This window comes from Sminthopsis crassicaudata, chromosome 4 (assembly GCF_048593235.1).
Source record: "Sminthopsis crassicaudata isolate SCR6 chromosome 4, ASM4859323v1, whole genome shotgun sequence".
Taxonomy (NCBI): Eukaryota; Metazoa; Chordata; class Mammalia; order Dasyuromorphia; family Dasyuridae; genus Sminthopsis; species Sminthopsis crassicaudata.
Genome location: NC_133620.1, coordinates 307,302,777 through 307,320,677, shown reverse-complemented (window position 1 = coordinate 307,320,677; position 17,901 = coordinate 307,302,777). Strand labels below are relative to the sequence as shown.

Below are 17,901 nucleotides of genomic sequence, written 5' to 3'. Positions count from 1 at the left end.
ATACCCCACTAACTCACCAGTGGGTTTGATGCCCTTTGGTTACCCTCAAACTTACTTTTTGTGTCTGCCAAAATGATTCATCAGGATGTAGCTGATGCACATGTGACAGATTTTTGGAACCAAAATTGGATATCAGATGAGCACCAAAGATAGGAAAAAGCCTTGAAAAAGGTTTGACAGCCTTCATACCAAAAGTACTAATATTTCCTGAATACCTGTACAGCCTGGATATAAGAATAAGTGTATATTCTTATCTTGTTTGTAGCAGTGTAGCAGTTTTGTTGCCTCTGGAGCAATCTGGTGTACCTGGTTGAGTAGTACCCTTTTAGGGACTAAAAAAAATATCAAAGCCAATGTCAAGGAGTTTTAGGGGATGTGGATTAAAATGTAGCGATTTGTTCTCAAACCACTGACTTCTTAATACATGTTGAAACTGAAGTGGAATGAGGGAAAGAATCAAAGATTTGGAACATCCTCTTCAGGAAATGTGATAATCACAATGAGAACCTATTGAAGATTGATTTGCATTGTGCTTGTACAGTTAATTTTCCTTTGTAGTGATTCATAAGCATAAGAGTGGGACTGTGGGAGCAATCTTAGATTGGGGTTTGGCATGGCATGAACAATAAGACAGAGGGCAAGATCTTTGGGAAGAGTATATTGATTCCAAAACATTTGGAATTATACATGAAAAATTACTAAACTGTTTTTACTCTTTGACCTAGTGATGCCATTAGGTTATGTATTCCCAAAGAGGTCAAAATAATTGGTAGCAAGAGATGGGGAACAAAGTAGGGATTATCTGAATAAATTATTACATGAGGAAAATGGCATCCTACCTAGAACTGGGGTTTCACATTACCTAACTATTCTGATCACCAAATCCATTTCCCTACCAATCATGGGCTCTATCCCTGGTTTCATCTCTCCCTACCTCCTAAAGAAATGAACTCTCACCTTGCTGCAAACAGGACCACTCCACCACTTCCCTTCCTATTTTCATACATGTCATATCTTGTCTTACCTTCTTCTCCCCCTTTCTAACCCTCTTTTATATGTTCATCATTTTGCAATAGAATAGAAATATCAAGATCAAGAATTGTCTTGGTTACTTGTATTTTATCTCCAGCATTTTATGCAGTTCCTCGCACATTGCAATCACTTAAATTCTTGTAATTATCTAATCCATATATCCTTTTTTTAATCCCCTCCCTTCCTCCCTTCCTCCCTTCCTTCCTTCCTTCCTTCCTTCCTTCCTTCCTTCCTTCCTTCCTTCCTTCCTTCCTTCCTTCCTTCCTTCCTTCCTTCCTCCCTTTTCTGTATCATAGATAAAGCAAATTCAGCTCTCTCCACAGTCTAGGACACCAAGAATCTTCACAAAAGTAAAAATTTCATAACTAGCAGAATACTCCTTAACCCTGATGCTCATTCACTCAGTATGTTTCCTCCTCTTCCATCTTCAACCAGCTCCTGGCAGCAAGGCTGCAAAAGCCAATCCATGGGCTTGCAGTATTATTCATCTCTTCACCCTAATCCTTTTCTACCCTTCTCCCAGTGCCACAGAGAGGAACTGCAAATGGCAAAAACTTACTCAGGCTGCAAGAATGGCATGGTAGCATTTTGTTTCAGGATGGAGCTCTGCAACAGAGCAGATAAAGGTCACATGCCTGAACTTGCAATAAGGCTCATTACAAGTCACCTTGACCTAACTTCCCCAGGCTTTTCCCCCTCTTTGCCCCTTTCAAACAGCACTATGGACATCCAGACTCCAAATGGTAGAAATTGGTTCAAGCTTTGATAGCAGCAATGCAACAATGCTCTGTACTTCAGGGCCAGAAAACTGAGGACTGAGGAAATGGGGACAAGACTTGTGAGGGTGGGAGTGGAAGTATTTTGTAGCACTTTGAGGGGAAAAGCTCAACATCCAGCTGGGGATAGAAGTCACATGGGGTAGAGACTAGGCTGGTGTGAATTGCTCAGCATGGGAAGAGGCAGATCCAGATGCTGAAGAAACCATAACCAGAAGGGAAGGAATGAGAAAGTAGTCAACAGGAGAAATAAGGAGAGAAAAAATGAAATTACTAGAGAAAGAAAAAAATTCAAATTTTTTAACATATTCTTATAGATAAGTCAACTGAGAAAACATTAATTGAAAAAAGGAATATGGCCTCCAGATGTAGTAACAGATGAATACAAAGTATCCAGATGAACACAAAGATGTAGTACAGATATCTATGCAGAAATGGGGCTAAAAAAGAAAAATGATTCCAAATGGATTTGGCAGAGGTCCCCGTAAATTCTAAGCAGAGCAGAGAATGCCAGCATTCCGTTCCTGAATGATTTAAAGAGTAAACAGGATAAAAAGAGCAGAATTTATGGCTTGCATAGCAGAAATAATTGGCAAAATAGAAAAACTTAAGTTAATGAAGGATCTCACTGAAGAAGTAAAAGAGATGAATACAAAGATGAAGAAATACATACATGGAAATTAAGGACAAACTGGCAGAAGAAATAATGACATTAAAACATACTCTCTATGTGAGCAAAACATATTTAAAAGAGATAAAAAGAGATGACAGATATTTTTTTAAAACACATGTCAAAAAAAACACACAAAAAAATCTGTAACTCTATAATGCAAGAAATAATACAAGAAAACTGTGTAGAACTTTTGAAAACAAAACAAAACAAAAAAACAAAGTGCCCATCAAAAGAATTCATTGATTGATTCCAGGAAAAAAATAAAACAAAACGTCCCACAAAACTTCAAACTCCACAGATGGTAGTTAAATTGAATAATTGCATTAAGAGCAACAAATTCTGCAAGAGACTAGAAGATTTTCAAAGGTAGGAATAAGATTATGTTGCATTCATCAGAAAATGCAGAAAGATGGTGTAATGTATTTCACAAGAAGAACTAAACATGTAGACCAAAGTGACCTGCCCTTAAAATTTGAGTCTAACCATAAGTGACAAAAGATGGATGTTCAATAGTAAAAATGATTTTGAAACATTAGAAAGAAAATTACTTGAGAAATTACTTTCATCTCAACAGAAACATAAGGATAAACAAATAAAGCAATAAAAGACAACAAATAAATAAGGGAAGCCATTATGAGACTTCTTTCTAAATGCAAAAGTGATGGTGAAGGTTTGAAACACAACAGAATAAAACTCACAACCCATCTATAAGTGAATCAATTTTTTGGGATCTAAATTATAATGTCCAGGCTAGGTTTGTGGAGGTCTTCCAGACGGGCCTTGGTCTCACCAGGATAGTCACCACGAGTATAGTCAGGAACAGAGTCTAAAGTCTTCATAATCTCCTTCACAGTCTGTTCACTCTGACTCTGTCCCCAGTTCTCTCAGCCTTTAAATATCCTATTATAATTATATCATTATAGCATAATGAGTATGTGTGAACTAGAGAACCATTACATCACCATCCTGAGTTAACACCTTGTTGTAAGTAACTTGTTTCAAGTAATTCCGGTCCTCTACATCTCCCTCTTTCTTTTGTTTTAGAACACAGATGGTCACAACCTCTCTAACTTCTCAGAAAGGGAGGTAAAAACACCAAACAGAAGGTGATCATGCCCTATCTGACTTCTCAGGGAGGTGAGAACACCAAACTAGATATTATTAGCAAGTTTTCTCTGAACTGAAGGGTCTTTTTTTTTTTTTTAACTTAAAAACATTTATTTGTGGCAAAATTAAACATACCATTGAGATTACAAAGATATACATTTTCAACCAAAACTTTCATTAAAAATGCACTGCTAAATTAAGCATTTTTAACTGAATGATCAGTTATGTGTTATTAATCATGCCATTTTCATAGCTGATTACTCTTTAAAAAACCTGTAAAGAAAAATTTCTTTACATGTGCAAATATCATCTTAGTACATATTGTGTTATCATTGATATTAAGTGGACATTAAATATATGCCTATTACATAAAGCTTTTAAAAGTATAATAAAAATACAAATTCTATCTGTTAAAAAAGCCATTAAGATATGGCTACTAAACATCATTATATAAATTCCAAAATACTATATGACAAAAAGACTTCTTTTTATGAAACATATACTACTCTGGAATTAGTGATATATATGAACAAAATATACAAAAGAGGAAGATTCATATACACGTTCAAACATTTAAAAACTCAAAGAAATGTGATGCTGCAATGTTGATGTTTTCCCAGATTAAATTTAAACTATAATAGAGAACAAAAGCAAATGTTCATGAATCCAAAAAGAAAACCTTTTTTAGGGAGAAGACATATCTCCCTACCCATCTATTTCTAAATCATTAAATCTTTAAATTATTTTTGAGTAAACATGAATTAGGGGAAACCTAATAAGACTTATTTTTAGTATGTTTATTATAGTTACTATATATTTTAAGCAAGTGTAAGACTCTCTAATAATAATATTTTCAAGGAATAAGGTCATAACTGAATCATGAATGAAATTAAATAAGTTTATGCTCATGTTAATGATTAATGAAATATAAACAGCCAAGTCAGTTTTAACTCTGACACTAGCAGAAACTTAACTTACATGTCTATACATAATGATTTCTATTTTTTAAAAAATCAGGTTAAAGTGAAATTTGGTCACATATCACTAATAATAATTACTTACTCATATAGAATGATTCTCATAGATGCTAAAATACCAGTACTAACTATGGCATATCAAATTAAGAATTTGAAAGTCGTTCAATTCAACAAATACTTATAAAAATGCCTGTGATGTGCAAGGCACTGTGCTAGGCATCAAATTCACTACCATTGTCAAGGGAAAATATTCTAGTAAGACACATACTACTTTGGTGCAGAAAAATGTTTTGTAAAGTAAATAGAGGTACGATGTGTTGTAAATATATGCAGACTCTATCTTCAAATATATTTTTTCTCTATTACCAATTTAGAAAAGCATATGTGCTTTTTAATATCACTGCTTTCACTTGAAATAAGATGGTATTTTAAAATGATTTTCTATATTTTCTTAAGATCTTGATTCAAATTTTACTTTTAAAATAAACAAGAAATATAGTAAACAACTGAATATAATAATTGGAGTCCTGGCATCTATATTTACCACTACATATTCGAAGTACATTCATTTTTATTATCTTCTCAATTAATATTCATTAATCATTTCATCTGTCTGAAAGTTAGTGATCTGAAGTCATAAATTTCAAAGTGTAAAATTTTCCAGTGATATGAAAAGCAGCTAATAGACACAATGATATATAGGGCTCATGATTCATGAAGATTTCATAGGTTTGATATGTAAAATAATTGGTTATAACCATATAATGCCATAAAAGCTAACTATAAATCTAAACCACTTCTTTTGGGCTCTCATATCACCAAGTAATTTATTGCTGCCTTCCACTGAATTGGCAAACGTGTGTATCACTTAGACATAGTCAGAGTCAGATTTTTCAAGGGCCTAGATTAGTCCTGAGTTTTCAATTAGACACTTTCTTTTTCTTTCCAACTACCAGGAAATATGTATTAAGTTGAGTTAGAATTCAATAATATCCTAATGGATTGAGAAAAGGTAATGTAGTTTCTAAAGGTAGTAACCTATAACCCAGAAATAGAAGAATTAGGAAACTCTCTCTTCTTTAGTAGTATAAATTTATCTCCAATAGAAGCAGAAAGGAACATAATGGTGTAATTTAATGAATAGCTCACATGTAGATGTGGCTTTTTACAATTTTACAGGTCAACACTGCATCTATGTTGAAGTCTTACCAAAGCATATCTCACAGAAGTTAACATGTCTAAAACCAAAAATTTTTGGCACATGGATAATACTTATATTACACATTATAATAATAATGAGTAAAAAGAATGTCATACAAGAGTCAGGATCATGACAAAATACTGTGCCTTCAAGTGTTAGTCCCATTTTGAACCCCTCCTGCATCTCATCTAATTTTGATTGAATGTCAGGAGGGAAGTCATCTGATCCACAATTAAAAGGATCAAAAGGTTCTGCTCCAAAAAGATCCTGTTTTATCTCTGTAGAACGACTAGGTACTGGAGGAGGCTGTATATCATTTCGAGTAGGTGTTGTTGACTGAGGTGTTATGGGAGAAAAAGGAACCATATAGAAGATGTCAGTGGAAGGTGATTTAGGTGTCACACTGGCTGCTGGAGATATTGATATCTGAGTTTTATTCTTAGTTGACTTTCCAAATCCTGGACTTTATTTTTAAGTTCTGTATTCTCAGTTTCTAGTTCTTATATTCTTTTTTGCAACCCTGCAATCTGTTTTCTTGTTCCAACATCTTTTCCTCCAAATTCTAGAAATTTCCTGTAGGTCAGATCGAAGGCTTGATGGATAGTTAAAAGTTATTTCTTCAGCATTTTTCACTGTCAAATACATAGCACAAATGCTTATTTGACTCAGAATCTTTGCATATGAAATATTCTCTTGTCAGTTTATCATCTGCACAAAATGATATCCTATGAAGCTGGCAATTGTGCTGGACTTTAATTTTCTAACCGTGTCTCTCATAACTTTGATATTTTTGGGCTGTTCCACTTCCATACTGCCAAGAAACTCTGCATTATAGGGAATATAATGTTTTGATAATGCCTCAGGAGTGTGCATCCATGTTTTATCTTTCTTCCTGCTAAAAGCACAGTTCATGATGATGAGGCACAGCCAAATAAATGCTTGATTTTCTTTTACTTTACCCTGAGTATGCACAATTCAACTGGATATGAGATACTAGATGTTATATAGATTGTATCACATTTGATAGCAGCATTTTCCCAGTGTTGTACTTGCTTGTATTTTTCATTCAATATCGCATGTGACAAGTATTTTCTGGGCTGGTATAATAGGAATACAAGATAGGAGTATGTGGTAGTGATAATCAAGAGTCTGAGTATAAATGCTGAAAAAAGTTTATTTCTTTCTCAAGAGAAAACGTGAGCTGTCTTTGACCCACAAAGAGGGATTTGAGAGAGAGACACGCTCACAAGCAAGGGGTAGTCCCTTTCTGGACAGAAGGGTCTTACTTGAAACAGGTATATATAAATCCATCAGCATGGGAGGTATTACACAAGCACATAGTAATATAACATAGGTTAGTAGTGATGTAATAAACAACATGAATCAACATGAGGAATTATATATGTCCTTAAGTCCAAGAAAGAGGGTATATAAATAACAATAACACATACACTTCTTTTCAGCAGCCAAGAGATAGTCCAAAACCAATTGTCCTTTACTTCATGTGTCAGGGAATCCAACGATTCCTGCAAATTCTGAAGTCCTACAACAGTCTTGTTATGTATTAGAGAATCCAATTATTCCTGCTTGTTTTTAAGTCCTGCAGCAGTCTCATCAACAAATTTTCATGTCCATGAGTCAATTGCCATAACTGCCATGGTCTTTCAGGTGGTGGGCACAGTCAACGATGGACCCCCCCCGATGTTTCTTGGGTCTTCTTCATTGTTTCAAGACTCTTCTCTTTTGCTGTCTCTCTCTGATGGATAAGGCGAATATGGCTCACTGGCACCTGATTCCTTCTCCATCTGTAGAGATACAAGAAAACCCTTTCCCCCAAGCAGTTAACCTATCTGGTCCCTTCCATTCTGGATCTCTCCACATCACCTGGCAATTATCTAAAGATAGTAGAGCTGCTCGCACTGGACACTGCCCTTCTGGTGAGTAATAAAAGCTGTCTGCCGGAGCCAGTGCATCTTTATCAAAAATCAAAAAATTAATGGTGTAAAGAACTAAATTTTAAAGTTCTCTAAAGTTACCTGTGGCTCCCATTTTCTTTTGTTTTGGGAGGAGCATCTTGATGTCTCTGTTTCTTCTCTCTACCATTGCCTGTCCTTGAGGATTAAAAGGTATGCCAGTGATGTGTAAAATTTAATACTGTGCACAAAATGTGCAAAATGTTTAAAAGTATAAACAGGTCCATTATCTGTTTTTATTGCTTTTATTACCCATAATTGCAAAAGCTTGTATAAAGAATTCAGTGACCAATCCAGCTGCCTTTTTTACTGCTGGTATTACAAAAGTAAATCCTGAAAAGGGGTCTACTACAACATGAATAAAAGACAGACAAACAAAAGATTGGATCACATCCATTTGCCAAATTTCATTGGGTCTCAAACCACAAGGGTTCTTCCCTGGAGGGAGTGTAGGAGCATGGAAAGGAAGGCAAGCTGTACATCCTTTTACTATGCTCCTAGCTTCCTCTTTTGTTGCAAATATAAAATTCGAGCAACCTGAGGATATTTAAAATGAGATTCTTGGGCTGCCTGAAATAAAGGCCTTTGAATTTCTATAAAACACAGGACCTGGAAGTCAACTATGACAGTGGATATGCAAGATATAAATCTTACCTGGATGTTTTCTCACTTGCTCTTGAAGTTCCTCAAAGAGCTGATATATATTAGAAGCTACAAATTTTATTTGGGCTGTGGCAATTCTTTGTACCACACCTATTGAATAGGCTAATTCAGACATTATATCTGGACAGTTACATCCTCTGGAAATAAGAGCTAACATGATTGCATACAATTCATTCTGCTGAGTGGACTGAAAAGGAGTTTTGACTACTCTCTATAGTTAAGTCATAAGAGTATACAGCACAAATGTTATGTTTGGATGCATCTGTAAAGATAGGTGGTCCTTTAAGAGGAATCTTAGAAACCTTTTCTTCAAAAGTCCATTTTGTAATATATAATTATGTAATAACCGGAATATCTTTAATGGAGACTTACGTGTAAAATTTGGAACTGTGGCCAATAAAATTTGCCACTCTGAGATGGTTTCACAGAATACATTAATTTCTGCATTGGTATCTTGTCAGGTCTTATCCCAGATAATTGTACTACTTGCTTAATGGCCTTTCTGGTTGTGCTGGGAGGTTTATCCACTCCATCACACTGTCTTTGATGAATGACTGCTGTGGGAGCCTCTTTTGTAGCAAAAACTGATATTTCCAAGGGTTTTTGAGTAATTCTTTCAACCACATTGGATAAAGCCAGTTCAACCTTTCTCAAAGCCTCTTCAGCTTCTTTTGTAACCTGGTGTGGTGAGTATAAAGCAGTGTCTCCCCTTAAAATATCATATAATGGTTGTAATTGATAGGTAATTAAGCCTACACTGGACACATCATCTCCTATCAATTTTTAAAAGACATTTACTTTTCTTAAATCAGTCAACAGCCTCCATTTTCCAGATTTCTTTTTTTACAACAAATGCAGGGGAATTCCAAGATTGTAAGTGTCCTTGGTCAAGTTGCTCTTGTACTGTATCGAATAAGGTCTGAATTTTTTTCACTTGTTAAGGGCCACTGTTCTACCCACATGGGTGTATAATTTTTCCAGTGAATGGGAACAGGTGAGAGTGCAGGCAGGCCTTCACCACCAGCCCTACTTAAAAAGCCAACCTACTCAATATAATCCTGTTTTAAGATGTCTCTTCCCCACAGATTGATGAGGATTTTTTTCTACTACAAAAAGGAGTAAAAATGTCTGTTTCACCTTCAAATATCCACCTCAAAGGGGTAGCACTAATTTCAACTATTATTGATCCCCCTATGTCTGCCTTAATCTTTGGCCAATGACTGAGCCAATTTGCACCTCTAATGACTGTATGATCTGCATCTGTGTCTACCAACCCTTTCAATGTTATGCCATTTACACAGATAGTGAGCTTAGGAAGGTCAATTGTAATAGCTGCAGTTCAGAATACTCTTGGATTCTGTTGCTGGGAGTCAAAATCTGGACAAATATCACCAAATTGCCTATTAGTAGTCTATCAGTAAATCTGATGCTATTGCTTCTCCTGAGTGATAAGTCACCCGTTGTCTACCTGTATTAGTGACTGGGATATTAGCTACAGATTCCCCAGTTTCCCAAATCAGTGTATGGATGGACACTATTTTGTAAGCACTCTCAGGAGGTGATAGGGACAGATTTCACCTCTCCAGGGGATACTTCAGTAGTCCCAGCTGCACACAACTCTATTCTCCCCAATCATAATCTCTTTCCCCCATTAGGTAGCTTCTTAGTTGATTGATCACGTCAGAGTATTGAACTTCTAAAGACTCTATGGTTGTAATATCGGCTGCCATCATGCAGTGTTTTTTCCCTAGGGTCTTGGGGTCGAGCCCCGCTTCCCGTTTCCCTAAATTGTAAGGGCCCTTTAAATGGGCGGACACAGTGCATCGGGAGATTGAGGCCCAGAAGTAATTTCTGTGGATATTAGGACTGCCCTTGGGCGGGATCCTGGCCATATTGAGATAGTTTTGTAATGGGTGACTCTCTCGCTGATTGGCTGTGTGTGTGACCTCACAGGCCCTATGTAAGCCCACTGCAGGCAGCAACCGCCCTCTTTAATCTGGCGTTCTTCACCCTGGCTCCCTAGCCTGGGTGGCCAAGCCAAGATGGGTAGCCAAAAGAGGTAAGGGTTTTGGTAGTGAACACATGGGTCTTCTGACCAGGTGTTCACTCGTGAACCAACAAGTCAGGGCATCAGTTAGGGCATTATGTGAGTAGGTATAATAAAGGCTTTTAAGATTACACGTGGCTGTTCTTGAGTGCGCTACCGGTTATTAAGCTATAGATTCAAGAGATTGTGGCCAGAGACCTTAGAAGGCCTCAGAGGAGGCGAGCCGGGTAGAGCTCACACTGCAAAGGACAGTGGTCAAAGGTACTCTGGTGGGTCTAGGACAGACTAGTAATTGTAACTGCCAGGAGAGCACGTTACAAATGGCGCCCAACGTGGACGCATCAGGAATTATCAGGTTTTGAAAATATTTAATATTCAGAATTAAGATTCTGAAAGATCCGGTAGAAACGCCACTTAGGAGGGAAGACAGAGAAGCAATATGGACCCAGGTAACTCTGGGATCAGACTCAAGGACACAGCTGAACATAATGCTTATATCAAGAGGTTAAAGAGCCAGATGGAAGATCTTTTAACAAAGATCACCACTGAAGAACAGCAGGAAGCTTGTAATCAAGCTCCACAAAGGCTATCCCCACACCCAGTAAATAGAGCTAGGAGAGGGAGCAACCTAGAGCTAATGCGATTGTATGACAGTAGAGAGTATAAAATGCCACAGCAAGAGTTGCTGGAATTGCAGGTTAAACTACAGATGGAGATAGAGAAAGAAGAAAAAGCTAGGTTACTACAGATAGAACAGGAAGAGTTCAAACCAGTGGCAGAAACTAAGGAAGGAAATAAACGAATCACATGGACTTCAGTTGTAGAAATTCTTCTTAGCATTTTGTTGGTTTACCTCCTGCATTGTTGTTTTAAGGAATTTATTGATTACTCTTTCATTGAGAAGAAGTTTAGTTCTTTTTATGTGCAAAGCTCAGGTTTGATTTTAAATCAGCCTTTGGGGAATTTTCCAATTCTTCTTCCCTCTGCCTCACCTTCTTGGGCCAAGGGAGAAGGGGGAGGAGGAAAAGGAAGGGCGATAATATCATCAGCACTGCCCATTAATCCATTTAAAACTCCTGTGTCTTCATTTCAAAGGACAGGAGTAGGCTTTATGCCCCAAGGCAAAAAGGAATTGTGGGGTATTGAGTATAATCAGAAAAGTTTTGAAAATACAGTTCAGTTAATTTCTAAGAAACCTTACAGGGATAAGATCTTGCAGTTAGAGAGAGTGGAATTTTATACTTGTAAAACTGCTAGGATCGTCTTTGGAGAGTTGGAACTCCTCTTTTCTTACCTCGTGGATTTTCCACTTCCACAGGTGAGCTTGATTTCCCAACCCCCTAAGGGTACTTATAAAACAGTGTTTATGTCTAGAATGGGTTGGAAAATTGTTGTTTTAATCACTAGAATAAATAGACAGTGTGTGATCTTTGACCCAGGAGGAAAATATCAGATTTATTGATTCACACTCCTGAAGTACAATTCGGTATCAGAAACTCAAACTTTGATTTTTAGGCAAAAGAATTCAGGGATATAGCCGAGTGTTCTTTTTTCATTAACTGTATGAGTGGATGTTTTAAGACCAATGGACATTATGGCTTCATTCCAATCTGGAGAAGCAGCTAGACATGTGATCAACCATTTTTCTATTGTAGAAATTTCACATGCATTTAAGACAGTTTATGGATTGGCTTACAAATATTTTTGCATTGAGTTTGACTTTGCCCATTCCATTGGCATTTCTTATAATCCTATTAGTAAAGTCATTACTGCACCGACTATCCCCAAGATCTTCTCTTCTAAACAAGAGAAGGGAATTTTGGGATATGTGATTGCTTACAATTTTTAAATTTTGATTTTACATTTTTAAACACTTTTGATTTTACATCTTCAAAGTATTTTGATTTTACATTTTAAAGTTATTTTGGTTTTATATTTTTAATCTATTTCGGTTTTACACTTTTAAATTATTTTGGTTTTACATTTTTAAATTCTTTGCCTTTTACCTTAGCAATGCACTTCGGGCATACACAGAAAGTGCAGCTAAGTGACAGACTGACTGACTTTTGTCTGACTTTTGATCTTTTTGACAACAACTTTGTTTCCACTGTGATGTGGAAAGGCCTGGATGGCATTTGGAAAGGCCCAAGTTGGGCCCCGAGTACATTCCTTCCTAGGTGCAGATCCAGCAGCAGAGTTCATCCCCACCAGAGACATTTGTAACCTGGGGATCCAAGAGAAGGACCAGACAACAGTCCAGAGAGACCAGCCAGATGTCCGCAGCCCTTCAGACGCTGATGGCAGCGATGCCCCTCCTGACCGTGACCAGAGACACCAGACACAGTTCCAGTGTTGCAGCTGAAATGGACTGTTTTGGGTGATATGCAATATAAAGACTGTAAATGGACAATGGGCCTGCTTGCTTCTCCCGTGGCCACTTGCCATATGGTGGCCTGGGAAGAGGCTTTGCCCTATGCTTTCTATTGAAGGACTATGCTTTTAAATTAGTGGGTGAAAAACCAACACACCCACCTGCCATTGTTATTGAGACAATGTTACTGGACATGACTGCTTATGTGCACCTGTGAAACTAGAATTGTTCTAGAATTGTGAAAAGTGCAATAGAGAATTGTGGTAAGCTAGAATTGCTCTAGGATTGTGAAAAGTGCAATAGAGAATTGTGATAAGCTAGAATTGTTCTAGAATTGTGAAAAGTGCAATTGAGAATTGTGATAAGCTAGAATTGTTCTAGGATTGTGACAAGTGCAATTGAGAATTGTGATAAGCTAGAATTGTTCTAGGATTGTGAAAAGTGCAACAGAAAATTGTAAGAAACTAGAATTGGTCTAGAACTGTGATAAATGTAACTAGAATTGTGATGTTTTACCTTGTTGACTTCCCACCTCAGTGTTGACATCCTACCTCATTGGCTTATTATCTCGAGTATGACTTTGATGAATGGGTTGAACATTTGGGCCACTGTTAAGCCTGGTTCTCATTGTCATACTTCTGTTTACTGATCTGCTGCTTTGTACCTCCTTGGGCATAACACTGTCATCTCATGGATCAAGTGAACTATAGCTGGTGCTAAAAGTTTAGCTTGGTGAGATGTGCGGTTCCCGCAAAACAAGAGAAAGGGAATTGTAAGGGCCCTTTAAATGGGCGGACACAGTGCATCGGGAGATTGAGGCCCAGAAGTAATTTCTGTGGATATTAGGACTGCCCTTGGGCGGGATCCTGGCCATATTGAGATAGTTTTGTAATGGGTGACTCTCTCGCTGATTGGCTGTGTGTGTGACCTCACAGGCCCTATGTAAGCCCACTGCAGGCAGCAACCGCCCTCTTTAATCTGGCGTTCTTCACCCTGGCTCCCTAGCCTGGGTGGCCAAGCCAAGATGGGTAGCCAAAAGAGGTAAGGGTTTTGGTAGTGAACACATGGGTCTTCTGACCAGGTGTTCACTCGTGAACCAACAAGTCAGGGCATCAGTTAGGGCATTATGTGAGTAGGTATAATAAAGGCTTTTAAGATTACACGTGGCTGTTCTTGAGTGCGCTACCGGTTATTAAGCTATAGATTCAAGAGATTGTGGCCAGAGACCTTAGAAGGCCTCAGAGGAGGCGAGCCGGGTAGAGCTCACACTGCAAAGGACAGTGGTCAAAGGTACTCTGGTGGGTCTAGGACAGACTAGTAATTGTAACTGCCAGGAGAGCACGTTACACTAAATCATTCTAGATTCTGATACCCAATGGAAGCCTTTGTTGCATTTTGGACATAGGGTTGGGGTTTTGTTCTACCACCCTGTCTTCTCTGCCAACACTGAGTTTTCAGATGGCCTACTTTACCACACTTGAAAGCATTGACAAGTCTCTCTGGAAATCCTTTGCCAAAAGGGACCCTGTCTTCCCAGGTTCAGACCTTTTAAAGTCTGCATCATAGCCAGGGTATAAAAGGTATTTGTGCCCACTGTGGCACAGTGTCTTATGATCTCCTCTAAAAGAGCATCCTTGTGTAGTCCTAGTACAATTCTTCTACAAACCTTATCATTTTCTCTAGCAAACTGTCTTATAATTTCTGTTGTTGTATTTTCACCAATAGTTCTTATGACAGCTGTCTGCAGATATCCCATGAAATCAGCAAAGGATTCATTTCAACCTTACACTATTTTCGTGAAGCCTTCCTCTCTATCTTGTCTTCCTGGAAGGGTGCCCCAGGCTTTGATAGCAGCAGAAGCAATTTGCTCATATGCTGCTATAGAGTAATTAATCTGTATAAAGTGTCTGCATAAGGACCTAAACCTGCTAGTTGATCAAAGGTGACTGGTATATTAACTCTAGGTTGCCTATTTTGTTGGGCTTGTATTCTACAGAGTTCACTACACTCAGAAAGCCACAACAAGTTTTGTCCAGATTCTAAACATGTCTTTGCTATAGATTTCCAATCACTAGGGGTTAAAATTTCATAAGCCAAATTCTCTAATACCATCTTTTTTTTTTTTTTTCCCTGAGGCTAGGGTTAAGTGACTTGCCCAGGGTCACACAGCTAGGAAGTGTTAAGTGTCTGAGACCAGATTTGAACTCGGGTCCTCCTGAATTCAGGGCTGGTGCTCTATCCACTGCGCCACCTAGCTGCCCCTCTAACACCATCTTAAGATGATGTAGACCCATAAAGAGTGCAAGCCTTTTTCAGATCTTTGATAATTTCCACATTAAAAGGGATATATCTTCTTCTTTCTTGACCTGAAGAGTCAACTCTTCAATCACAGAGTATGTTTTTATTTTCAAATCTGATGTATCCTGTTCTTACTCTTTAGCTTTAACTAGTGTCTTTTGTAATCGTGTCATAGGGGGTGGACAAAGCTGCTGCAATAGGATGATGTCATTGCTCCTCCCTCCTCCTTCTCCCTCCACCTAAGGAGGCAAAATTGAGTGGGGAGAGTCATGAGATTGGGAAGGCTGTAAGGGCTCCTGCTGAGAAGCACCACATTCCTTAATTTCATCAGCACTGTACTTAACTCCTTTCTTGTCCAATTCTTCATGCTTTTAAGCTGCTTTGTCAGTACCATCCCCCTCCTGCTCTTTCTCCTTTTTCTTTATTTTAAAACTTGTGGGATTCCTTGAAGCCAAGTGTATTGTGTTGTATATATAGAATGTTTCCTCAGGAACTGAATCAGTTCCATTATCTTTATGATATTCAAATAGTTGCTCTCGCACTAGTTTCCACTTATCTGGCTCTAATTTTTCTTCCTTAGAGAACTAAGGCAATGTGTACTCTAATATTTCTAAGAGTCCAGTGATCTGCTCCCAAGTTACAACAAACCTTGCTTCTTTATTAATTTAACTATGCTTGCTACATACTTCCCTTGAGGTGCAGAAGGCTCTTTTCTTAATATTTGCCCCATTTCAGCTGAAAAAATGAAAGTGACTAGCTTACTCACCCTATTTACGGATCACAAGGATGCTCCACTGAACTTACAATGGCATCAGTCGAACTGCTGAGTGTAGGTCCTTAAGTCCAGAGCCTCAAAATGTAGTGTGCTTCTTTCAGGTGTGCCACATTGGGCGCCAAAATGTAATGTCTGGGTTAGCTCTCTGGAGGAGGACACCCTTGATCTTAGTGTCTTAGTAGAGGAGTGCAGGAGACAGGAGAGCCACCAGGAGGATGGCCAAAGGTGCAATGTTTCTATTTCTAGTCCTCTCAGCCCTTAAATACCTCAGTATGATTACATTATTATAGCACACTAAGTATGTGTGAACTAAAGAACCATTACATCACCATATTAAGTACTAAGTATAATAAGATCATTAATCCACTGAATTAACACCCTGCTGTACCTTTGCTTAGTGTATACTTTTCTCAGAGTTCCCCAATATCTGCAGACCTCTACACTAAATCACAAAATAGAAGGGTACATAAAGAGGGGGAAGAGAAGAGGGTGATAGAGATTATGTGGTATAACTTAATTGATTAAGCCAAAGGTTAACACTGAAGAGAAAATAACTCTTGAAGTATTTCAGGAAGAAGAGAGCCTACAGGATGGATGAAGAGTCAAAGAGAAGGATGGGGGAAAAAAAAGGTAAAACCTTGTCTCGGTGGTGAGGAGTATTATCGATGAATGTTCCTGACAAGGGAAAAAAAAAATCAGTCTACATCAATACCATGGGACAATACTGTCTTTATCTTTTATAGGAGACGGTATTTTCCTAATAGTAAGACAAGGCAATAACAGAAACTATTTAAAAGAATGAAAACAAAATAGGTCCCTTGAGTACTAAGATTAAGATATACTATATTAAGATATACTACTTTAGTCCTTTATAAAGTAGTATAAAGACCTCTACTCTTTTCTGTCTCTGTGATATATTAATGTAATAATATTGCATTTAAGAAACTATTCACATGTGGAAACTTGCATGAACTCATGAATAATAAACAGAACTAAGAAAATAATATACAATGATTACAATAATACAAAGAAAAAAATACCACTAAAAAGCAACTGGAGTCTGGTTAAAAGGAAAGACCAATCCCTGTCCAAGTTAACAATTATCAAATACATCTCCTAATGTCTCTTTTTTTTTTTCCCCCTGAGGCTGGGGTTAAGTGACTTGCCCAGGGTCACACAACTAGGAAGTGTTAAATGTCTGAGGCCAGATTTGAACTCAGGTCCTCCTGAATTCAGGGCTGGTGCTCTATCCACTGTGCCATCTAGCTGTCCCCTACATCTCCTAATCTCAATAGAGTTGGGGGACATTTAGAGAATATTGCATATGGTGGCAGTTTCTCAAAGGGTTCAAATTAGGCTCTATAAATTATCAATAGGTACATTATTAATATGTATAAATTATGAGTGTATTTTCGTGTATTTGCTGTGTATCAGGGGAAAAAAAAGGTGTAAAAACAAAAGTTTATCACTAGAACATTTTTAAAAAATGGTAGATCTGGAATAAAAGTCTTACATATATAGAACCTACTACTTACTTATCTGACCTTGAGCAAATCACTTAAATCTCTAGGTCTATTTTCTCATTTGTAAAATGAACCTTTTCTACTTCTAAATCTATAATCCTCTCATTGGAAGTTGTGGCCAAACATTTTTGGAATTGGTACAATTCTAAGTGATAGTGCTCATGCTGTTATGCAGTTTGTTATAGATTGCAAGAGCAATGCCAAAGGATTATGAATCTAGGAAGGAGTCTTTTATTCTAAGTTAAGGAAGGATTAATAATTCCTTTCAGACATTCAGGACTGATTTGTACTTAGATCCTTAGATTTAACTGCTTGCCTGGGTTCCTTTGAAAGCATGGTCCCATTTAAAGAAAGTCTCTGCAAGTCCTTATGCACCTTGCAATGTAAGATGTGGGTGACAGTTAATTTCCTTTATAATCTTTCTTAAATCTGCATTTTTACCTATTAATTCCAACCCTGTTCTTTTATGCCAATAGTAAGGAATA

The 17,901-nt window shown here is 37.6% G+C and overlaps 1 protein-coding gene and 1 pseudogene across 4 annotated transcripts in view; both read right to left on the bottom strand.

The window, feature by feature from the left end:
• Nucleotides 1-17,901, bottom strand: part of LOC141541022 (zinc finger protein 24-like) — a 67,426-nt gene that overhangs the window by 39,307 nt on the left and 10,218 nt on the right. Inside the window, exon 5 of one of the 4 annotated variants that reach the window (XM_074265082.1) lies at nt 6,921-7,592. The exons of 1 other annotated variant lie outside the window; for it this stretch is intronic. In XM_074265082.1, coding sequence (XP_074121183.1) covers nt 7,546-7,592 — 47 coding nt within the window. In that variant the 3' untranslated portion in view covers nt 6,921-7,545. 2 more of the 4 variants (XM_074265083.1, XM_074265081.1) reach the window with 2 other exon arrangements.
• Nucleotides 4,076-6,791, bottom strand: LOC141541024 (PTB domain-containing engulfment adapter protein 1 pseudogene; annotated as a pseudogene).